Genomic DNA, 19101 nt, shown 5'->3' on the forward strand with positions numbered 1-19101 from the left:
ACCAGCCTTTCTGTGTCTTCTGGAAAGTGTGGCTAATCTATTGTTGTCTTGTCTTAGCACAGTAAGGCAAGACTGTGTGTCTTCTACACTGATAATTGATTGCTTCATAGGATGGAAAAATTGGCAAACTAACTTCAGTGATGGAAATGAAATCCAATTGATGATTAATCTCTAGATACTTGTATACTAAGAAAATTGAGTGGTCGTAAATACTTTCTTAATCCTGAAATGAATATTTAATTCAGAAGTCTGATATGGACTTCATGGAAGTAGGTAGTGCATTTTGGCTTGAGATAGAAAATACTTCCTTTGCCAAAGCATGATGATATCAAACCATGTTTTTAATTAGAGAATGAAAAAAGCCAGTTTTGACTGCATATCAGAGGAAAGTCAAGTATGTATGAAGAAAACCCTGTTTTGATGTAAATCTTGAAATGACATCACAAAATCTGCTTTACAGGTGAAGTTTTGCAGCCTGTCACGGACCACGATATTCCTCAACAACTTGTAGAAAGGCTACAAGAAGAGAAAAGGATAGAAGCTCAGAAGAGGAAGGAGAGGCAGGAAGCTCACCTCTATATGCAAGTGCAGGTCAGCTTTTTAAATAGATCAAGTTGCAACTACCTTACCATTAAAATTCAGAATATTGAGCCACCCAAGACAAACCTTGGTTTTCTTTTTCTTTCTTTCTTTTATTTTTTTTTAAATGATTTGTGTTTGGAAGTAGTGTTTGAAGGGAAATTATAATTTTGGTGCTTGTGAGTATATTTGTACGTGCAGTAAATCCTAATGAAACAAGCAGTACTGTATGTTTATAGACATTTCTGTTTTCTCTAGAAGTTATATGCTTGCAAGTAAAAATAGTAAGTTCAGGTGAAAGGAAAAGGACCAGGTTATTTTAAATGGCTGCTCTGCCACTGCACTTTTATCTCCTTCGGGAATTATTTTCTAAAATTAGAATGTATCTAGCCATAGGCTGCAAGCCTGGACTACTGCCAAACTGAACTCATCAAGTAGAAGCAGAAGGAGAGAGTGCTTGTATTTGCAATTATCTTTTTGGAAAAGCCAGATGGACTAGATTGTTATGAATTGCCTTAAGGAACCCTGTTTATGGCTCTTTCCAGAGCCCATCTGGCAGAAGAAAATAGAACCCATTATCTATTTGCCTCCATGTTTCCTTGCCTCTTCTTTCCGGTGTTCGTAAGTAGAGATACGGGCGATGTTTGGCTTGTTCCACACTGCATTTACACTAGAGCTCTTTTCAGTGGAGAGACTGTCAGAGTCACACCGTTTGTCTTTCTGTTAACAAAGAGTGTATGGCAGCTGTGGGAGGTACAGGAAACATTTTAAGCCAGCCTCCTTCTTGCATTACACCACTAAAATAATTATGTAGCCTTTTTTTAAGTGCCAAAATTGTCAGAGCACATGTATCCAAGATTGGGATCTAAGTGCAACTGGTTTTTAATTGTTTGGGTTTTGTAAGAATTAGTCAAATCAGCGTAAGTAATTAAAATACACTATCAATCACAATTTTTTAATTTCATTATAATCTGTATACTTGCAAATTTTCTTCATGAGAACATGAATAGTGTTAGCAATATACCACTATCCAGAGAGCCAGTGATGTTGCATGGTGACGCATCATGAGAAGGTATCACATTGTGCAGCTGAGTTAATATAAATAGTAACCTTTAAATGTAATTTTTCAGATAGTGGCAGAGGATCAGTTCTGTGGTCACCAAGGCAATGACATGTATGATGAAGAAAAAGTGAAATACACTGTTTTCAAAGTATTAAAAAACTCCACGCTTACAGAATTTGTTCAAAATCTCTCTCAAACGATGGTAAGTTTTCTGTAGCTGGATATCTGTATCTATTTATTTTATTACATTATGGTTGCTTCATAGTCTTTATCTTCTCCAGGTATTGGCAGCAGTCATAGTTTAGACCTTTTAAAATAGAAGATCTCTTTGAGTTTAATAAAAGTATCTTAGCCTTTTGTTCGTTTGTTTCCTCTCACAATTTTTATTTATTTTAGGGATTTCCCCAGGATCAAATCAGATTATGGCCAATGCAGGCTAGAAGTAATGGAACAAAAAGACCCGCAATGTTAGATAATGAAGCAGATGGCAATAAAACGGTAAATATTCATTGATAGAGGATGTTATTTCTGTACATCACCATGGATTTTTAGTTCTCTCTAAGAATCTGTAAATTTGGAACACCACATTTTTCAGGGTTTTAATTTAACCTGTATTTGGTAAAGTTGATACTTGAGAAGACTAGAGATTTAGTGGGTTGATTTGGATAGGAGGGAGGAGTGTGGTGCATGACTTTTCTTCCATGAAAAAAAGCATGATCATGATTTTTATGTTAGATTTCAAACAGAAATGTCTTTTTGAGTCCTCCATTATTTGGGCAAAAACTCTGGATTTATTGAAATGTGTAGATTAAAACATTGGTCTAAATACCACAAAAACCAGTCATTGGTTTCACTGTCCTGTTGCCTCTAAAGTGAAGTAATTTTCTTGCCATAATAAAGATAGCTGTAGGTATATATTTTAAATGAAAGAGAAATAGTTTAATTGTAAAAAAGCCAAAAAAAACCCAAAAAACCACAAACTAAAAACCCAAAACAAACAAACAAACTATCATTTCTACTTCGTTAAAACTTTTTGTTTGGTGTTTTTATATCTGTCCATGTTCTTCTTAATAAACTTCATAAACTTCCTGTCATCATGCAACTAAAAAAAATAAATACTTCTCCCACTCACAGAATGTCATAAAGTTCTTTTATCTGATGAAAATGCAGATATCAGGTTATATCATGTTCTCCAGAGACTTTTTTTCTTCTTCCACGTCTTTCTACATAGATGATTGAGCTCAGTGACAATGAAAATCCATGGACAATATTTTTGGAAACAGTAGATCCAGAGATGGCTGCTACTGGAGCAACACTACCCAAGTTTGATAAAGATCGTAAGCATATATGCTAAAACTTGAGTAAATAGAAAATACTTTTATTTTTAGTATATCTCAGAAAACATTGTGTGGTCCTTTTTTCAATAATGACATTGAGGTACCCATCAAACTACAGTGCTGAAATTAGTTTTTCTTATGCAGTTTTTCCCTCATTTCTCTTCAAGTGTAAGGCATGTTTCACTTGTTTTTAGAATCACTGAATGATTATATATACGTATGTGTGCGTGTGTGTGTATACACACATACCTGTGTGTATATTTATGTGCTTTTGCCGAGAAAGGTTGGACCAAATGATCCTTGTGCTCCCTTCCTACCTGGTATTCTATGATATAAAGTTGATTTATAATAAATCAGCATTTGAGACTATTTTAAGGGCATTAATCAAATTAATAAATCAAAGATACATCTTTGCTACTGTTTAACGAAAAACGTCGTGGTGATTTTTTTCCCCCAGACATACTCAAATCAGCCTTACTTAAAATTAAGTCTTGTTTCTTAATTTGTAGATGATGTTATGTTGTTTCTGAAGATGTATGATCCGAAGACTCGGAGTTTGAATTATTGTGGGCATATCTACACACCTATATCCTGTAAAATACGTGAGTTTTAAAATTTAATTTCATTGTTATAATTGATTTTTTTAAGAGACAGTAGCTTGCATATCTTTTTTCTTTTAATAGTAGTTTTATCACTGAAATCAAAGGTAGACCACAGAAAGAAATTCTGATTTCTCCCAGCACCAGTGCTGGTCCTCTGATATTTGTGTCAGTGAAACTTTCTGCAAGGCTGAGAGTGTCGCCTTAATGCACCATTGGCTGACAGTTAATTTTTTGTTACAGGTTTGCTATATTTACCAGATGTTACTGAACATAAGCAGCTGTTTCAAATTTGCTGTAAAGCCTTGTGATTTGATATTGCTCCCCAGTTTGGTTTTTTCCTTCTAGTTCAAGTTTTTTTGTGGAATGTACTCCTGCAATAGCTTTTAAAATAACTGTTGGACAAGTTCTTGTTATGGTAGCCTGAGCGCAGCTGCACAGACTGAATTGGGCGTGAGCCTTGGTTTTGAAGTGGGTCCATTTAAAGAATTCAGCAAATGTCCACTGAATAAAAATACTTTGATTTGTCTTTTTTAATGTCTCATTTTGTTGACTTGCACATGCTTGCTAACTTTGTATTCGGGCTGCCTTAATTTTTTTTTTTTTTTAAAGAGATTAAAATTTTTCTCTGGGAAAGGAGCAGTGTTATTTCATCTCCTTGATCTTAGATGGCCTTGCACGTATTTTTGTTGTTGTTCAGATGAAGTGGAAGGAAACCTTAAAGTCTGTCTCTTGATTGAATGTCAATAAAGGAAGCTTTAACCTAGAAGGCTCTCTTTCTTAAGCATATAAAAACTATAGGGTAGAAAAATAAGTTCTCTTTTTGCAGGCGGTCTCACTAGCAGTTAGTGCAATGCATTTCACATTCCTTTTCTTTTCCAATAGGTGACTTACTTCCAGTTATGTGCGAGAGAGCAGGATTTCCACAAGAAACTAACCTTATCCTCTATGAGGTTTGTATTGATAGACTTTTAGTAACATTTTTTGTCTTTTATATGGTATAACTAGAGAAAAAGCAGCTTTATTGGTTAAAGGTTGCTCATAGCAATGGTATTTTATAAATCATAAGCAATCTGTAACCTGTAGCTTTGAAGTCTATAGGGCTGCAAGAGAGTATCAGCAGATAGTTAACTTCAAAACAGATTTAAAATTAAACAACTTGAAGTGTGAGGCTTTAAAAACAGTCTCTCTACAGGAAGTCCTGCATGGGCGTTTTGCTGTGCTAAATCTGTGCATATCCTCAGAGTCGCAGTGTTAGAGGAGCTAATGCTGCTAACACTATTGGCCATTGGATTTTCGATGCCCCCCTTACACAGAGGAGTTGCAAAAATGTTGTCTCTTCTCCTTCCTCCCTAAGTTAGAAGTCAGCAAACACAACGCTTAGTCTAATGAGTTTCTGCCTGAATACAGAAGTAGTAAATCTGTATAACTGCTGTATTTATTGAGTACTGAAGATGCATATCTTGCCAAGGCAAAGTCCTTGCTATAGCAAGAGCCAAGAATTGGGGTTTTTATTGTGATTTTTGTTTGCAGTCATGCTGCTCTCTCTGGTGGTTCCAGGGGAGCACGCACACTTCCATCCTAAAATGCAAAACTGTCACAGGTACTCCTACTCTGTGCAGGTCAGTTTGATTACAGTTTTAGACAAGTGCTTTTATCCCAAGAGGTCAACCTACAAGTATAAATACGTAATATGCCTATGGATATTTTATAATATATGCAGTTTTAATATGTCTTTGTTTTGTTGTTTGTGGGTTTTTTTTAAAGACAGTAAATTGCTGTTAAAAAGTTCTGCACTATTAAAATAAGTGAGCATAATCAGGGTTCTCCAAGCTTCCTGGAAGCTGCATAAGTAGAAAATTAATCTCTGAATTTTGGGGAAAATTTTCAGTGCTAACAAAATCATGCTGAATGATAAAATACTTTTGAAAATTAAGATAACTTGAGTGAGACTCTAAAGGTAAAACTGAGCAGCCAGCTCCATCAGTAACAATTAGATGTATCTGGACCTTAGCTATGATTACATTTAATTTACGCAAACGTATCTACTCGTTTGTTTCAGTTGAAAAATGATACAAGTTACCTTATCTCATGACTTCTTCACTGTTGTTACCTTTGTCATTTATTTATTCAATGTGATCAACCATTTTTGTTCTTTATTGCAGGAAGTTAAACCCAACTTAACAGAAAGGATTCAAGACTATGATGTATCTCTTGATAAAGCTCTTGATGAACTCATGGATGGCGACATCATAGTGTTTCAAAAGTATGTATTTTAAGGGGGCAGCTTGTCATTGCGATTAAATCACCTGCTTTACTTTGAAAGCAGAACTTCCTTTAACTTAGTGTTTTTAACACGAGCAAAGTATGATTTTCCAACAGTAGACATATTCTCAGCAGTTCTCATTTCAAAGAGGAAATGAGAAAATATTGGTAGTATGTTAATGATCACACATTATTTAAGGAAAAGGAGGTTTCATGCTAGTTTAGGAAACTAATAACCTAAACCAGGTCTTAGTGTGGTTAACTTAGTGTGGAGAGTGGTTCAGCAATGCGTCTGAGTTCTGCAGCTTTATACTTGGAGCTGCTGTAACTCAGACACAGAAGAGCCTACCAGCATTTCAGATCTCAAGCTCTGTACCGTTACCACTGTACAAGGCTCTTGGCTTGGAGCTCCTTTCGGCCTAGAACTAATCTAAACCGCTTTCCCTTTTTTTCCTTTTACTCATGCTCACAGTAAGTTCCATATTGGTCTACAGTGATGAGATGCTCCCGATTTGCCTGAGCATATGCGACTCATGGGTGTACTGGTGCTTCAACTGGAGTTTTCTCCAAGGCAAAAGGAGAGCTCCTGCATCTTGTGTCCATTAAAGGGATCTTTCATAAGCTTGTCAGGGCTATAAATCAGCATTTCTATGCTCTCACTCCTGATCGTCACACCCAACTGTGTTGCTCTGTTTCTCTCCATGGGCTGACAGTGGGTGGAAGCCAGCTAGTCTATCTTCAGCACTCTTACCCCAGATTATGTGAGATGAATGTATTTCTCATGTCATGCCTTGGAACTCGCATTCCCTGTTGACCCAGTTGGTGTTATGCACCTTTGGCTGGCTGCTGACTCCTGGGTAAGTGCACAGCTTGTACCCTGGTGCTATTTCTCCGCTGAGAATATAGGGGTACCAGTCAGTAGTGACCCAAACCAGCGTCTGTACCGACTGTCTTACTTCTGTGGTTCAAGGAGTGCTGTTGTACATCTGGCGTCTGTGCAAAGCAGTGAATACAGGAGTATATGGAACGCTGTGGCAGCGTTAATCCAGATGCACAGTAACGTGCCAGGGTGGGAGGGAGGGATGACTACTGTTAGAATGCCTGGAATCAGTATTGCTGGATCACCAAATGAACAAGCACAGCGTACGCCTGTGTTTGCCTTTGCACCTCATGGAAATGCTCAGGGGTGTGGGTCACTACTGACTGTGTTAGTTCTACTGTGTATGAGTGGTGGCTCTTTAAAAAGGTTCTCAACTTTATTTCTGTGTCTCTCAACTATTGCTGACTTACTGTAGGACGTTTTTAAAAGCCCTAACTGCTTGTATGTGTAACAATGGGATATGTAATGGTAGTATTGTTTGTTTGCTCTTGTAGGGATGACCCAGAAAATGATAGCAGTGAGCTACCAACAGCTAAAGAATACTTCCGAGACCTCTATCATCGTGTGGATGTCATTTTCTGTGATAAAACCATCCCCAATGACCCAGGCTTTGTTGTTACTTTATCCAATAGGATGAATTACTTTCAGGCATGTGTCCTATCTGTTTCTCTGCTTTTGTTTTCTTGTTCTGAAAGTAACTTTTGCATTAATTCTCAAGCGTATATACGTATTTTTAGAAAAGAGTAGATCTGTTTGTGTACAATTTTTGCATTGTGGTAATAAAAAATCTAAAGAAGCTACTAATGCTTGTGAGAAGAAAATATTCTAAACACACCACCCCCCCCCCCCCCCCCCCCCCCCAATTTTATTAATAATGAGTTACTTGAGAAAAGGATTCTTTCTTGATATGGCATACCACTCTGTTAGGGAAATGATATTCTAATGAAATTATGCATTTGCTTTCTAAGTAACATGTAAAACTTGCTCAACTTATTTAGCTATTGTAAGAAAAATGCCTTGGGAATCTAGTTGTACCTATTTTCTACTTGTAATATAGCCAGCAATATTCATGCTCAGTGGCACAAACAGGTCAAACCTGTTGTGTTCATAAAGGGTGACCAGGGGTGTTTAGAAGAAAACGGGACAATTAAACTTTTTAAAAAAAAAAAAAAAAAAAAAAGAAAAAAAAAAAAGTTGGAGTGATCTATTAAAAGCCTGAGTAGATTTGGCTCCCTACAGTTCTCCTGCAGTTGCCTTTGTCAGTGGCAAACAGATCACTTAAAACCAGACAGTTTATTTTCTGCAATACACTTTCTCTACACTTGGAGTGTAAGTTCTTTATAGTTTATTTTGATAAGGGAAAAATAGATTGAGAATCCCCATGCTTTTTGTGAGGCAGTGACGTGAAATATGCTGATGGGAATAACCTGGTGATATTACCCAGCCAGATAACTTCCTCGCAGTGCATTAAAGAACAGTGGGAATTTTCAAAGAGGAAGTCTTGCTTGTTTCCCCAGTAATACTACAATTTAAAAAAAAACACAGACAACAACAAACCAACAACCCCAAACACAACAAAAACAACCAAACATAACCAAAAGATGAGTAGATCTGTTGCTGTGGATTTTGTGGCCTTTTGGTGACAGTGATTTATTGTAATAAAACAGTTAGTTTCCTCTTTTTTTTCTAGTGTATCTTATTCTTTGTCAACTGTTCAGAAGCTAAAGATAGTAGTTAATTTTGCCGTGGGGAAGTAGACATAGTTGGACTCTCAGAATCTCAGTATGTACAGACATGTAATGAATGACTGTGTGATTGTAGAGCAATGTCATAACTGTCTGAAATAATTCAGAACTTACCAAAAAATTTATTTGCAGGTTGCAAAGACAGTTGCGCAAAGACTTAATACGGATCCAATGCTATTACAGTTTTTCAAGTCCCAAGGGTAAGATGAATTTCCTTAGTGTTCTGTGTCTAAACTATTCTTTAAAATACTTAGCCCAAATATAGATAGATGGTAGTTACTTCGTAGTTTTTTTTCCTGCTCCTAAACTAGTTCTTTACCAGTAAAATGTTGTTAGTGTTCTGGCATGCATGGCAAGTTGCATAGATAGTTCTAAGTATTGCAATGGCTGGCTCTAGAACCTCAGAGAATTGCACATTTTAGAAAAGCTCTAGTAAGTGTCACTGAAAAAAGATGTGTTTTAAAGGTTCACTGTCTAAATTTCTAAAGTCATTAATTACTTCAAAGCCTTACTTTATGGGGCAAATTATTAAGCTGATGCAAGTGCTGTTTTACTGAATGCAGATTTCTAGAATGGAGGACATCAGGAACAAGTGTACATAAAAGCAGGATTTTTGCTGATTTTACAGGTTTAAATGCGGAAGCTACTTCACAGATTTCCACACCCCCCCACCCCCCCCAAGTCTGCAAATGAGGTTTTATGCAGATGATGATGATCTAACAAGCTGCTAAAAGGGACATTTCTGGTTAAAGTGGTGTTCTCAGGCACAGTTGTGTAAAACTGGATTTGAATCTGTATAAAACTATAGCAGAAACCAGCGTATTAGTAGTTCTATGTATGTGCTGCAGGAATAACGCGCACACAAAAATTACATCATCTTTTTGTATTCATGTAAATGCTCTTTATTAACCTGTAGGTATCTCCCTTCATCATCAGTGAGACTGTTGTTAATTTGAGTAGCTCTTTATAGTTTCCAGTGCTGTGGTCACTCTGGAATTTGCTGTGTCATACAGCTCCACAAATTAACCTTTCACAATCTAAAGCATGTGCTGCTATACTAGTAGTTTCAGAGGAATGTAGGTCTGCCACCCTGCAGCATTAAAGGTGAGCTTGTAAACATCCCAGAGAGTCAACGCACGCAGTGAATGGTATTTCTGTTCCTGTACACTCACCTGTTTTTAAAAATGGCTAAAGCGCTGAATATAATGCTGCTTAGGCTGCAATAGCAATTTTGTGAAACTGGAAGCCAGGAATAAAAATGTACTTGGTACTTTGATTTACTGAGCGGTGATGGATTGGAAAGAGATACTGACGTTTTTCTTTCTCCTTCTGTAGTTACAGGGATGGCCCTGGTAATCCTCTTAGACATAATTATGAAGGTACTTTAAGAGATCTTCTGCAGTTCTTCAAGCCTAGGCAACCTAAAAAACTTTACTATCAACAGGTAAGAGTCCTCTGTTTTTATTGGTGTGAATTAAAAAACTGTAATTCTGCCCTATACAAAGTATGCCTAAAGTGTTTTTCTTTTCTTCCTTAAGCTCAAAATGAAAATAACTGATTTTGAAAACAGAAGAAGTTTTAAATGCATATGGCTAAATAGCCAGTTTAGGGAAGAGGTGAGTGAGGCTGGCTGTTACACACTCTCTGTCGGTTCTGTGTCAAAGCTGCTGTGGCTGTGATTATGGTTCACACGCTCCGTTGTCCCTGAATAACACAAAATTAAATCAAAGTTGTACCTTAGGTAAAAAAAACCCCAAACAACAGCAAAACACCCAAGCCACCAAAAAAACATAGAAAATAAATTTTAAAAAATTGTGTCAGTTCTTAATGAAAATTTTGAAGGTAACATAGGTGTTCACCTTATACTTGTTATCTTTTAAAGATGAATTTTTGATGAAGAGAAGAATCCGATGTATTCTGTGCTTTAATATGGCTGTTTACATTTTCAGATTTTCTAACGATTTTTCTGTTTAAAATTCCATAGGAAATAACAGTATATCCAGATAAGCATGGGTGTGTGCGGGACCTGTTAGAAGAATGTAAAAAAGTTGTAGAACTCTCTGAAAAAGGTTCAGGGAAATTAAGGTAAAGCTCAAACACTTTCATTTCTTCTATGTGATCGTGTGGATTTTACACAGAAAAGTATCCATAGAATTTAAAATACTGTGGAAACCATTATTATCAAATGAAGTCTGATACTATGTTAAAACAAAAAGCTTACAAATATAATTTTTATATAATTATTTATTTTATATTTCAAAAGTTACGTCCTTGAGATGCGTAAGTTTCATCAGTTGCATTTGTTAACTCACAATTCTCTCAATTTAACAATTGTTTCCAATTCAAGCATCTCATGCTGTTCACTTAGGAGTTAAAAGTAAGGTCATTTAACGAGTGTAAAAAATAATTTAAACTAAACCCCATTGTCTTGTAATTGCACATACTGGCCTTTTTTGCCATGAGCCAGAAGTAATTTAACCTCTTGTAACTTCACAGCTTAATTTTTACTGAAGACTGAATTTAAAGTGTTACAAATGCAGTAGTTGCATCTGTTTATATCCCGATTACACCAATCCTTCTCAACATTTGAGAAAGAAATGTTGCACTGATATTTTTTTAATTATTTTTGATTTAATTTTTTTAATGCTTTCTCTGCTTGTTTATTTTTAAGGCTGCTAGAAATTGTAAGTTACAAAATAATTGGTGTCCATCAGGAAGACGAGCTGTTAGAGTGTTTGTCACCTGCAACAAGTCGAACATTTCGAATAGAGGTAAATACTACTTTCTTAAAGAGACTTTAAAACTTGACTTGGAGAGAAGAAATTCTTTCATCCTCTTTTTCTGGATTCCAATTTTCAAATACTGTGATACTTGCAGTAAGCTACATTACATGATAATATATATGTATTTTTGAAGATAATCCTTCTAAAATTTTTCCTTCATTCCGTCTGCTTCCCTATAATGATTTTTGATGTATATTTATTATAAGAATACGTGAAGGCTTGGCAAGGGCTTGTCCATAGGACATTTGCTGCCTTAGCAATAATTCCAAGATTTGTTTGAGGACTCATGATACGAATGTTTATGCCTAGAACCCACTTTCATACTCTAAACTTAAGTATTTTAGGAGACTTTGTTACCTTTTCTCTTAAGTTTGAGCTTCTTGAGCCAAATTTTGATACTTACAATGTGATTTTTCTTTAAACATTTCATCATTCAAATTTGTTAACTTGCCTCAAAGATCAGATTTTAAAAAAATAAATTTTCCAATGTAAACTGTAATGAGGAGACAAGAGGTCTGTGATATTGCTGTCTGCTACTACCACAGCTGATAGAAGATTTCATGTCAAAAAAGCCACTTGGGGAAGAGAGTAAATACAGGAGAGCATTTAGCGAGTGGGGGAAGCTGAAATGCTGTCATGCCAGCAGTGAATGACTCGTGTTTAAAAAAAAAAAAGACTCTGTCAAACAGCACGGTTCTTTTAATTGTTTTTAGACTTGTTTTTCATCAGTAACAGTACCTCAGTTATGCTTTTGGTTACTTAATAAGTTAGTTTTTTGTGGAAGTTTTAGCTAATTGCAGTCATATTTTTGTGTCTGGATCTAGGAAATTCCTCTGGACCAGGTAGATATAGATAAAGAAAACGAGATGCTAATCACAGTGGCACATTTCCACAAAGAGGTTTTTGGGACATTTGGAATTCCGTTCTTGCTGAGGATACACCAGGTACAGTGTGCCTCCCTCTTCCTCCCCAAGGGATTATATTGATGATGTTTTCTTAAAGTACTCTCAAAGAAATTGACTAGTATAAAAAGTGTATAGGAAAATACTGCTCCTGTATAAAAGGTTCTGCCCAGATATGTCTTTTTACAGTTAAATCATTTACCATCTCAGTTCGCTTTAGCATATGCAGATCGTTTAGTGTTTCGGTGAGCCTGTGCAATATCTAGAAAGCAGGCACTCAGCATCAGCCAGGGACTTCAAATACTATCAAAAGCAATACCACCCCCTAACCACCCACAGAAACCCCCCAACAAATCTAGAATCCTGTGTTCTAATACCACCTTCGTAATTGCGATGCAAACTTGTTGTCAAAAGTGGCTAGACCATGGTTTCTTGGCTTCTTACTGAGACACGTGATTATGAGAAATGAGTTTGCTTTCTTCAGCATCTTCTAAGATCACTGTGCATTTCATAACTTCTGTAATTCGATGTGCTTTATCTTCTAGGACTGGAAGTTAATACAAGAGGGAAAGCTAATTTGGAAAGATTAATTTAAATTCCTAAGTTTTTATGGGGTGCTGCTCCAGCCGAATGTCACATTAATTCTTTTAATATCAAAGTGTGTTTCTGGGGACAGTTTGCAATTTGCTTCTAAACTTTTTTCTGGTTCATGTATGTTAGTTTGTAGGAAAATTACCTACTTTTCTAAATGTTTTGGAATGAGAAATATGTACACATCTCTCCATCCCATAGAATTTTACTATATTTCCATATTTTTGATCAATTTAGAGTAAAACCTGTGTGTTGATTTCGGGTGGAAACCGTTTGCGCTGTGTTTCCCTGTCTATGACAGTTGATAAATATTACTGATATTTAAGTTGGTGGTATCCATCACTTTTTTGGGCAGCTTACATACACAGCATGCAGAAGCATACTCCAAAAAGTTACTATATTGAGAGGGAGCATCACAGGCATAGAGGTTTTAAAAAGTAATATGCTTAGAAGGGATATGTAAATTTTTTTCTCAAAATTCGTATTTTGCTGCTAATTTTCTAACTTTGGTTCTTCACTTTAACCTGATTTGCGTGTGTCACTAGCAGTGCTTGGTCGATTTATGGGACAGTTTGCATGATGATGAATCAGTAAGACTGACAACCTGCTATAAATTCAGCAGCTTTATGTTGTTATTCTGTGTTGCAGCGGATGATGTTGACACTTGCGTAATTTTGTAAATAACTGAGAGGTTAAGGCAGTATATTTTAGTGAAGCTTGAAGCAGGAAATATTAACAGCATCCCTTTTTTTCTGAGTTTTTTTTTCATCTTAAAAATCTTGTTGTAATTATTAGGGTGAACACTTCAGAGAGGTTATGAAGCGGATTCAGACAATGCTGGACATACAAGAAAAAGAATTTGAAAAGGTAATGGCAAGTTGGTAGAGTTTTATTGCTGATTGTAGACCCTAAATGAGTTTATTTTAAGAAGTTGGAACACCATAGATTGGCATAAATGTAGATTTTGATCAATAGAACCATTGCTTGACCTCGTGCTTTTTCTGAGAATAATTAAGTAGGAGGTGTAGCAGTAGTATTTCTGGCCTGCATCAAAATGAAACATTCGGCAAAACATTAAAGTAACCTAGATGACACAGGACCTCTAGAGGCCACCAGTTTCAGATTCTTGCGCAGAGCCAGAACTAGCCTGAAGTTGAGTTACCTAGTTGCAATTTGAAAACTCAGCACAAGAAGGACATGGACCTGTTGGAACGGGTCCAGTGGAGGGCCACGAAGATGATGAGTGGGCTGGAGCACCTCTGCTGTGAGGACAGGCTGGGAGAGTTGGGGCTGTTCAGCCTGGAGACAAGAAGGCTCCACAGAGATCTTACAGCCCCTTCCAGTACCTAAAGGGGGCCTACAGGAAGGATGGGGAGGGACTCTTCATCAGGGAGTGTAATGATAGGACACAGGGTAACGGCCTCAAACTGAAAGAGGGTACATTTAGATTGGATATGAGGAAGAAATTCTTTACTGTGAGGGTGGTGAGGCACTGGAACAGGTTGCCCAGGCAAGTTGTCGATGCCCCATCCCTGGAAGTGTTCAAAGCCAGGCTAGATGAGGCTTTGAGTAACGTGGTCTAGTGGGAGGTGTTCCTGCCCAGGGCAGGGGGTTGGAACAAGATGATCGTTAAGATTCCTTCCAACCCCAACCATTCCGTGATTCTGTGAAATAAGACTTGGAAGGTTTTATTTTAATGCAGCATCTTACCTTTTTTTTTTCTCCTTTTCTTAGTTTAAATTTGCAATTGTAATGATGGGCCGACACCAATATCTCAATGAAGATGAGTATGAAGTGAACTTGAAAGATTTTGAGCCCCAACCTGGTGAGTTGTTAGACAACCTGACTGTTCTTTTGACTTTCTGAAGTTGCTCTGCCAGTTGTTCTAATGTGATTATCATTAAATGCAGATCTAATGCACTCAGGATGCAGAAAGATTGTTCTTTGTATGTGAATGTGAAATACATTAAATGCAGTAACTAAGAAAGTATTTATATATGCTTATGTTCTAAGTGTGTATGTTAGACTGAAAATACATATTTTATAGGCATATAAATAACTAAATCTGTTCCCTTGTGAGTTAAAAGTGTGCATTTTATTGTCTAAATGGGCCAAATATCAGACTCTTCTTCTTTAAAGAAGAGAGTCACAATGTCAGTTGCACCTTGTCTGTATTGACCACCTGCTCCCTGTACGTTTGATTCTCACATTGTTATTGGAGTGTGTGCTTGTGCTATTCCTAAAAAACATTAAGGCGCATTCTCATAAGATTCTTACTTTAAGTGTGCTGCAAAGAGGTATTTGAATTCTCATATTCATTGAAGACTCTTCTTGCTCGTTCTTGGTATCTTCAATGAATCTGAAGAATCTAACAAGAGCATTACATATGTGAATAGGATGCTGTTTAAGTTTTCTTTTCCTAAGAGGTGATTCACCAAGCTACAAATGCAGCTCTGTTCTGAATTTATGGATGGTTTGCCATCTTGCTCATTTGACTGATATTTAAAGCTCTACTCTCTGAGGAATTTTTATGTAGGAGAAACCAGGTTAATCCTTCAGGAGTTCCACACAGTCATCTTTTGAGGATTTCAGTTGGGAATGGCACCTTTGAATCTGCAGTCAGAGCTCTGTTGAAAGCCAGAAAGCTCTGTCTGATAGAAATGAGATTGAGGACAACTTGCAGCCTGCAGTTCTATTTTTCTTACAATTATGAGCTCTGGTTTTTGTTGGCAGGTTGTGCTAGAGCCAAACTTTCACTGATTTTTTTTTCTCAAGCTGTGTTCTGGATTTATGTAACAGTTGTAAAGCAATCCTGTAACTGTCCGTTTATTTCAAAGCCCACAGAGAGTTAGACCTATACTGTTACTGAGTACCGTGCAGGAACCTAGCAAAAAGTCCTCTCATTCTGGTATGTTACACAGCTGGGTTTATGGCTCATGGCTGTGAATTTGAGGGCACTTGCCAAAACTCGGAATGTCTGCATCTGCATCATCCGGGAGCACAGAAGTGTGTCCCTAGTGGGACCTCTTCTTCTGCACTAGTTGTGAGGGGTGGATGACTAACTCAGAGATGAACATTTCTCCATGGACAGATAAACTCTCTCATGTGTGCTCAGAGCAGGCAGAGTCCTGGTTTTATTCTGAGTCATCTATCTCAGGGCAGGAAGGGGAATTCTGAAATGAACTGTCGGACTTTCTGAGCAAAACAGAGCCAGTATTGCCAAAACAGCGGGAAAGACTAACCAGGTAACTAGGTCAAAAGTATAGAACATGGCCGAAATTGGAAAAGGAAGAACTTAAACTGTCTGTAGGAGTTGTAGGGAATGCAAGATGAAAGGGTTTTAATTTGAGAGTTCGCAGGAAGTTGCCCCTTTGATATCATGCACTTTGATAGAATTCATTCCCTCCCTGAAATCCTCCCATGAGGTGATAATATGGTGCTCTAATGCTAAGTAGTATTTCCAAGCGTGGGAAAATTGGTTTCTGAAAATACCAAGTTTCAACACATGCTGGACCAATTGAACCAACGCTTTGGCGTTCTCGAATTTGATTGATGTAGCTGATGTCAGTAGTGTCCCTCTGCTTTTGCAAAGATGGACTCTAGCAATGATTGTACTGGTGCTAACAGTGTAGAACTTCCTGTCTTTCTTTAAAGAGACATTCAGGTGATCTCAGCAAGATTGGCAGTTCTCTCTTTTATGTGATATTGACCATTATGTCAAACAAAAAGACAAATAATTTTGATTGAAGAAAATATATCCAGAAATGCAGATACAGGCAATCAAAAAGGTCAAGTGTTTTATGCTTTAGTGGTTGCGGTTGATGGCTTTGAACGTAGGAGTGTGCTTCTCTTGCTGGGGGGCTATTTAGTTTCTGCCTTTATCATTTCACTTCAAAGAACATTTGATGCTTTGCATTGAGGACATCTTAAAAGAGAAATTCTTCCATTTTCAAGAAGTATGTGGACTGTGGCTTTTCATGAAAGCTAGTGGTAGATAAAACCATATTGGGCTGAACAAATGAAAAAAAAGCTGTATGCTTTCTTTACAGTCTAAATATGACTAATTTTTTTTTAATCAGCAAATAAAAGAGGTCAGTTGCGTGATTTCTCAATTAATGATTATTTGCATTTTACATGAATTTAACAAATATTCTCACTTAAACCAGGTTATAAGAATGACTTAATACAGCAGAGATAACTTATAATATAGCAAATACTATAGGTTGTCATATTTAGATGATGGATGCCTTCCTGTTTCAAACAGGCTCAGCACTTTGGTGAAAGCTGGTACTTTGATGTGCCTGTGGCCATAAATTATAACAGTAGCTTTCTTGCTTTAGCACACGCTTCACTGCTGTAAACTCCTGTAAGTGACTCAAGAGGAGAAAAAACAGGTACCTGATCCAGAAAGAGCTGTAAAACGTATTACTGGAAGGAGAGCAGCAGTCAGGAGAGCAGACCTGTTGGCTGTAGGACTGTTCTGCAGTCCTCTTCCCTACCCTGGGATTCCTAGCAAACTGTGAACAGGGCACACAGGAGTAGTTTATGTAAAGGAAACTTTGCAATTTAGTCTTAAAACTTCATTATTTTTTTTCTCTTTTCTTTTCTAGGCAACATGTCTCATCCAAGGCCATGGCTAGGGCTTGACCATTTCAATAAAGCCCCAAAGAGAAGTCGCTACACTTACCTTGAAAAAGCTATTAAAATCCATAACTGACTTACTTAACCAGATTGTCAAGGCAAGGGACAAAAATAAGTGTGTGTGTGCACCTTTTTAACAACTGTAGAACTTTGGTACACGTGCACTATATCTGAAGTCTTCAGCAAGAGGATTTGCTGCTGATGTTAATTTTATTTTGTTGAGGCTGTTCAGTTTGGCTTCTCTGTATCTATTGACTGCCCTTTTTGAGCAAAATGAAGGTGTTTTTATAAAGCTTGGATGCCAATGAGAGTTATTTTATGGTAAACGTAATGCAAGGCAATTGTCAGCATAATGAGGGAAGAGTTTAGTAGAACAGTTGACATTGGCAAAATATTTGTCTGTAGTACGTTTATAGGTGGCATAAGCTGGCTGGCTGCTCTTCCTAGTGTGGTGTTCACCATCACTGCAGCTAGTAAGTCTTATGTTTAGACTCACATCAGATTTATTTCCTTCAGTTATACTTTAAATGACATTTTTGTGCATTTGTAAATGCAAAAAAACTCACATCATCAATAAATAGCAATCTCTACTTCATTGTGTACATTGTTGGCACTTATTCGGGATTTTTGTCTTCTCCAGCTGCATAGAATCTTTTTTAATAAACTAGTTTTCATTTAATTTAGTCCCTACTTTGCATCCCGTTTTGCCAAGTGGATGCCCTGAGTCCTAAAAAGAGAAATTTGGGTATTTTTATTAAATTTTCAACCATTGATAAATACCGCTGCGATTTATTATGCCATCTTCTGGCAAATAGAATGACACTCAAAAGTTGGCAAAAGCAAGTGAAAGGATTATAAATATCATTACTTTAGTTAACATGGGAAGAGATGGGGAAAACACAAGAAATAGCCTTTTAGCACAGAGGGCATGCTCACTAGTGTTTAGTAAGCTGTTGACTTTGTATAAAAAAGGAGGAAAAAAAAAAAGAAAAAAGAAGAAAAAAAGAAAAAATGAAATTGTATATTTAATGAATGAACATGTACAATTTAACACTTGGAGGTTAATTTTGTTGGGTGAGTCTGCAAGTGAATTTCACTGATGTTGATATTCATTGTGTGTAGTTTTATTTCAGTCCCCAGACTGCTTCCTTTTTTTTTTTTTTTTTTTTTGGAGCTAATGCCAGCCGCGTGTCTAGTTTTGAGTGCAGTAAAGATAGATCAGCAATTCACACTTAATTTTACATTCTTTTCCAGTATTTTATTTTGTTTCTGTAGCCGCAGTGTACAACAACTCTTCCTGTATATTGCCTTTTTTTGCTGGAAAATGTTGTATGTTGAATAAAATTTTCTATAAAATTTTTCTTCGGTGAGTGATGACGTGGACGTTGAAGAAGATTTCTCCTCTCCTTGGAAATAGAGTTTTGGGAAATGTTTTCATTTGTGAGCTTTTGCTAAAGGTGTGGGGTTTTTCATAAGTGTTGACAATTGTATAACCCTCGTATTGGTTTTTTTGGGGAAAAAATGTGGGGTTTTCTGTTGAATTGTTTTGGGGTTTGGAGGTGTTTTTGGGTTTTTTTGGTTTTGTTTTGGTTTTTTTTTTACCTCCTAACTAGTCACATTTGAGCTTAACAAATAAAAGGTTTTTCCAGGAAGGAGCCATGTACAATTAAGACAAATGGAAAAATTATTTTACTAGTTCGTTTGTAAAGCTTGTAG

At 36.8% G+C, this 19101-nt stretch overlaps 1 protein-coding gene across 2 annotated transcripts in view; it reads left to right on the forward strand.

The window, feature by feature from the left end:
* USP7 (ubiquitin specific peptidase 7) overlaps window positions 1-18744 on the forward strand; it is a 72475-nt gene extending 53731 nt beyond the window's left edge. For both annotated transcript variants that reach the window (XM_054211002.1, XM_054211003.1), the window contains exons 15-31: window positions 461-591; window positions 1710-1844; window positions 2039-2140; window positions 2874-2979; window positions 3489-3581; window positions 4464-4531; window positions 5744-5844; window positions 7218-7371; window positions 8601-8668; window positions 9804-9912; window positions 10007-10084; window positions 10453-10553; window positions 11140-11239; window positions 12076-12195; window positions 13540-13611; window positions 14479-14569; window positions 17355-18744. In XM_054211002.1, coding sequence (XP_054066977.1) covers window positions 461-591; window positions 1710-1844; window positions 2039-2140; window positions 2874-2979; window positions 3489-3581; window positions 4464-4531; window positions 5744-5844; window positions 7218-7371; window positions 8601-8668; window positions 9804-9912; window positions 10007-10084; window positions 10453-10553; window positions 11140-11239; window positions 12076-12195; window positions 13540-13611; window positions 14479-14569; window positions 17355-17461 — 1736 coding nt within the window. In that variant the 3' untranslated portion in view covers window positions 17462-18744. The remainder of the gene's footprint in view (window positions 1-460; window positions 592-1709; window positions 1845-2038; window positions 2141-2873; window positions 2980-3488; window positions 3582-4463; window positions 4532-5743; window positions 5845-7217; window positions 7372-8600; window positions 8669-9803; window positions 9913-10006; window positions 10085-10452; window positions 10554-11139; window positions 11240-12075; window positions 12196-13539; window positions 13612-14478; window positions 14570-17354) is intronic.
* Window positions 18745-19101: the final 357 nt, after the last annotated feature.

Source organism: Rissa tridactyla, chromosome 8 (assembly GCF_028500815.1).
Source record: "Rissa tridactyla isolate bRisTri1 chromosome 8, bRisTri1.patW.cur.20221130, whole genome shotgun sequence".
NCBI lineage: Eukaryota > Metazoa > Chordata > Aves > Charadriiformes > Laridae > Rissa > Rissa tridactyla.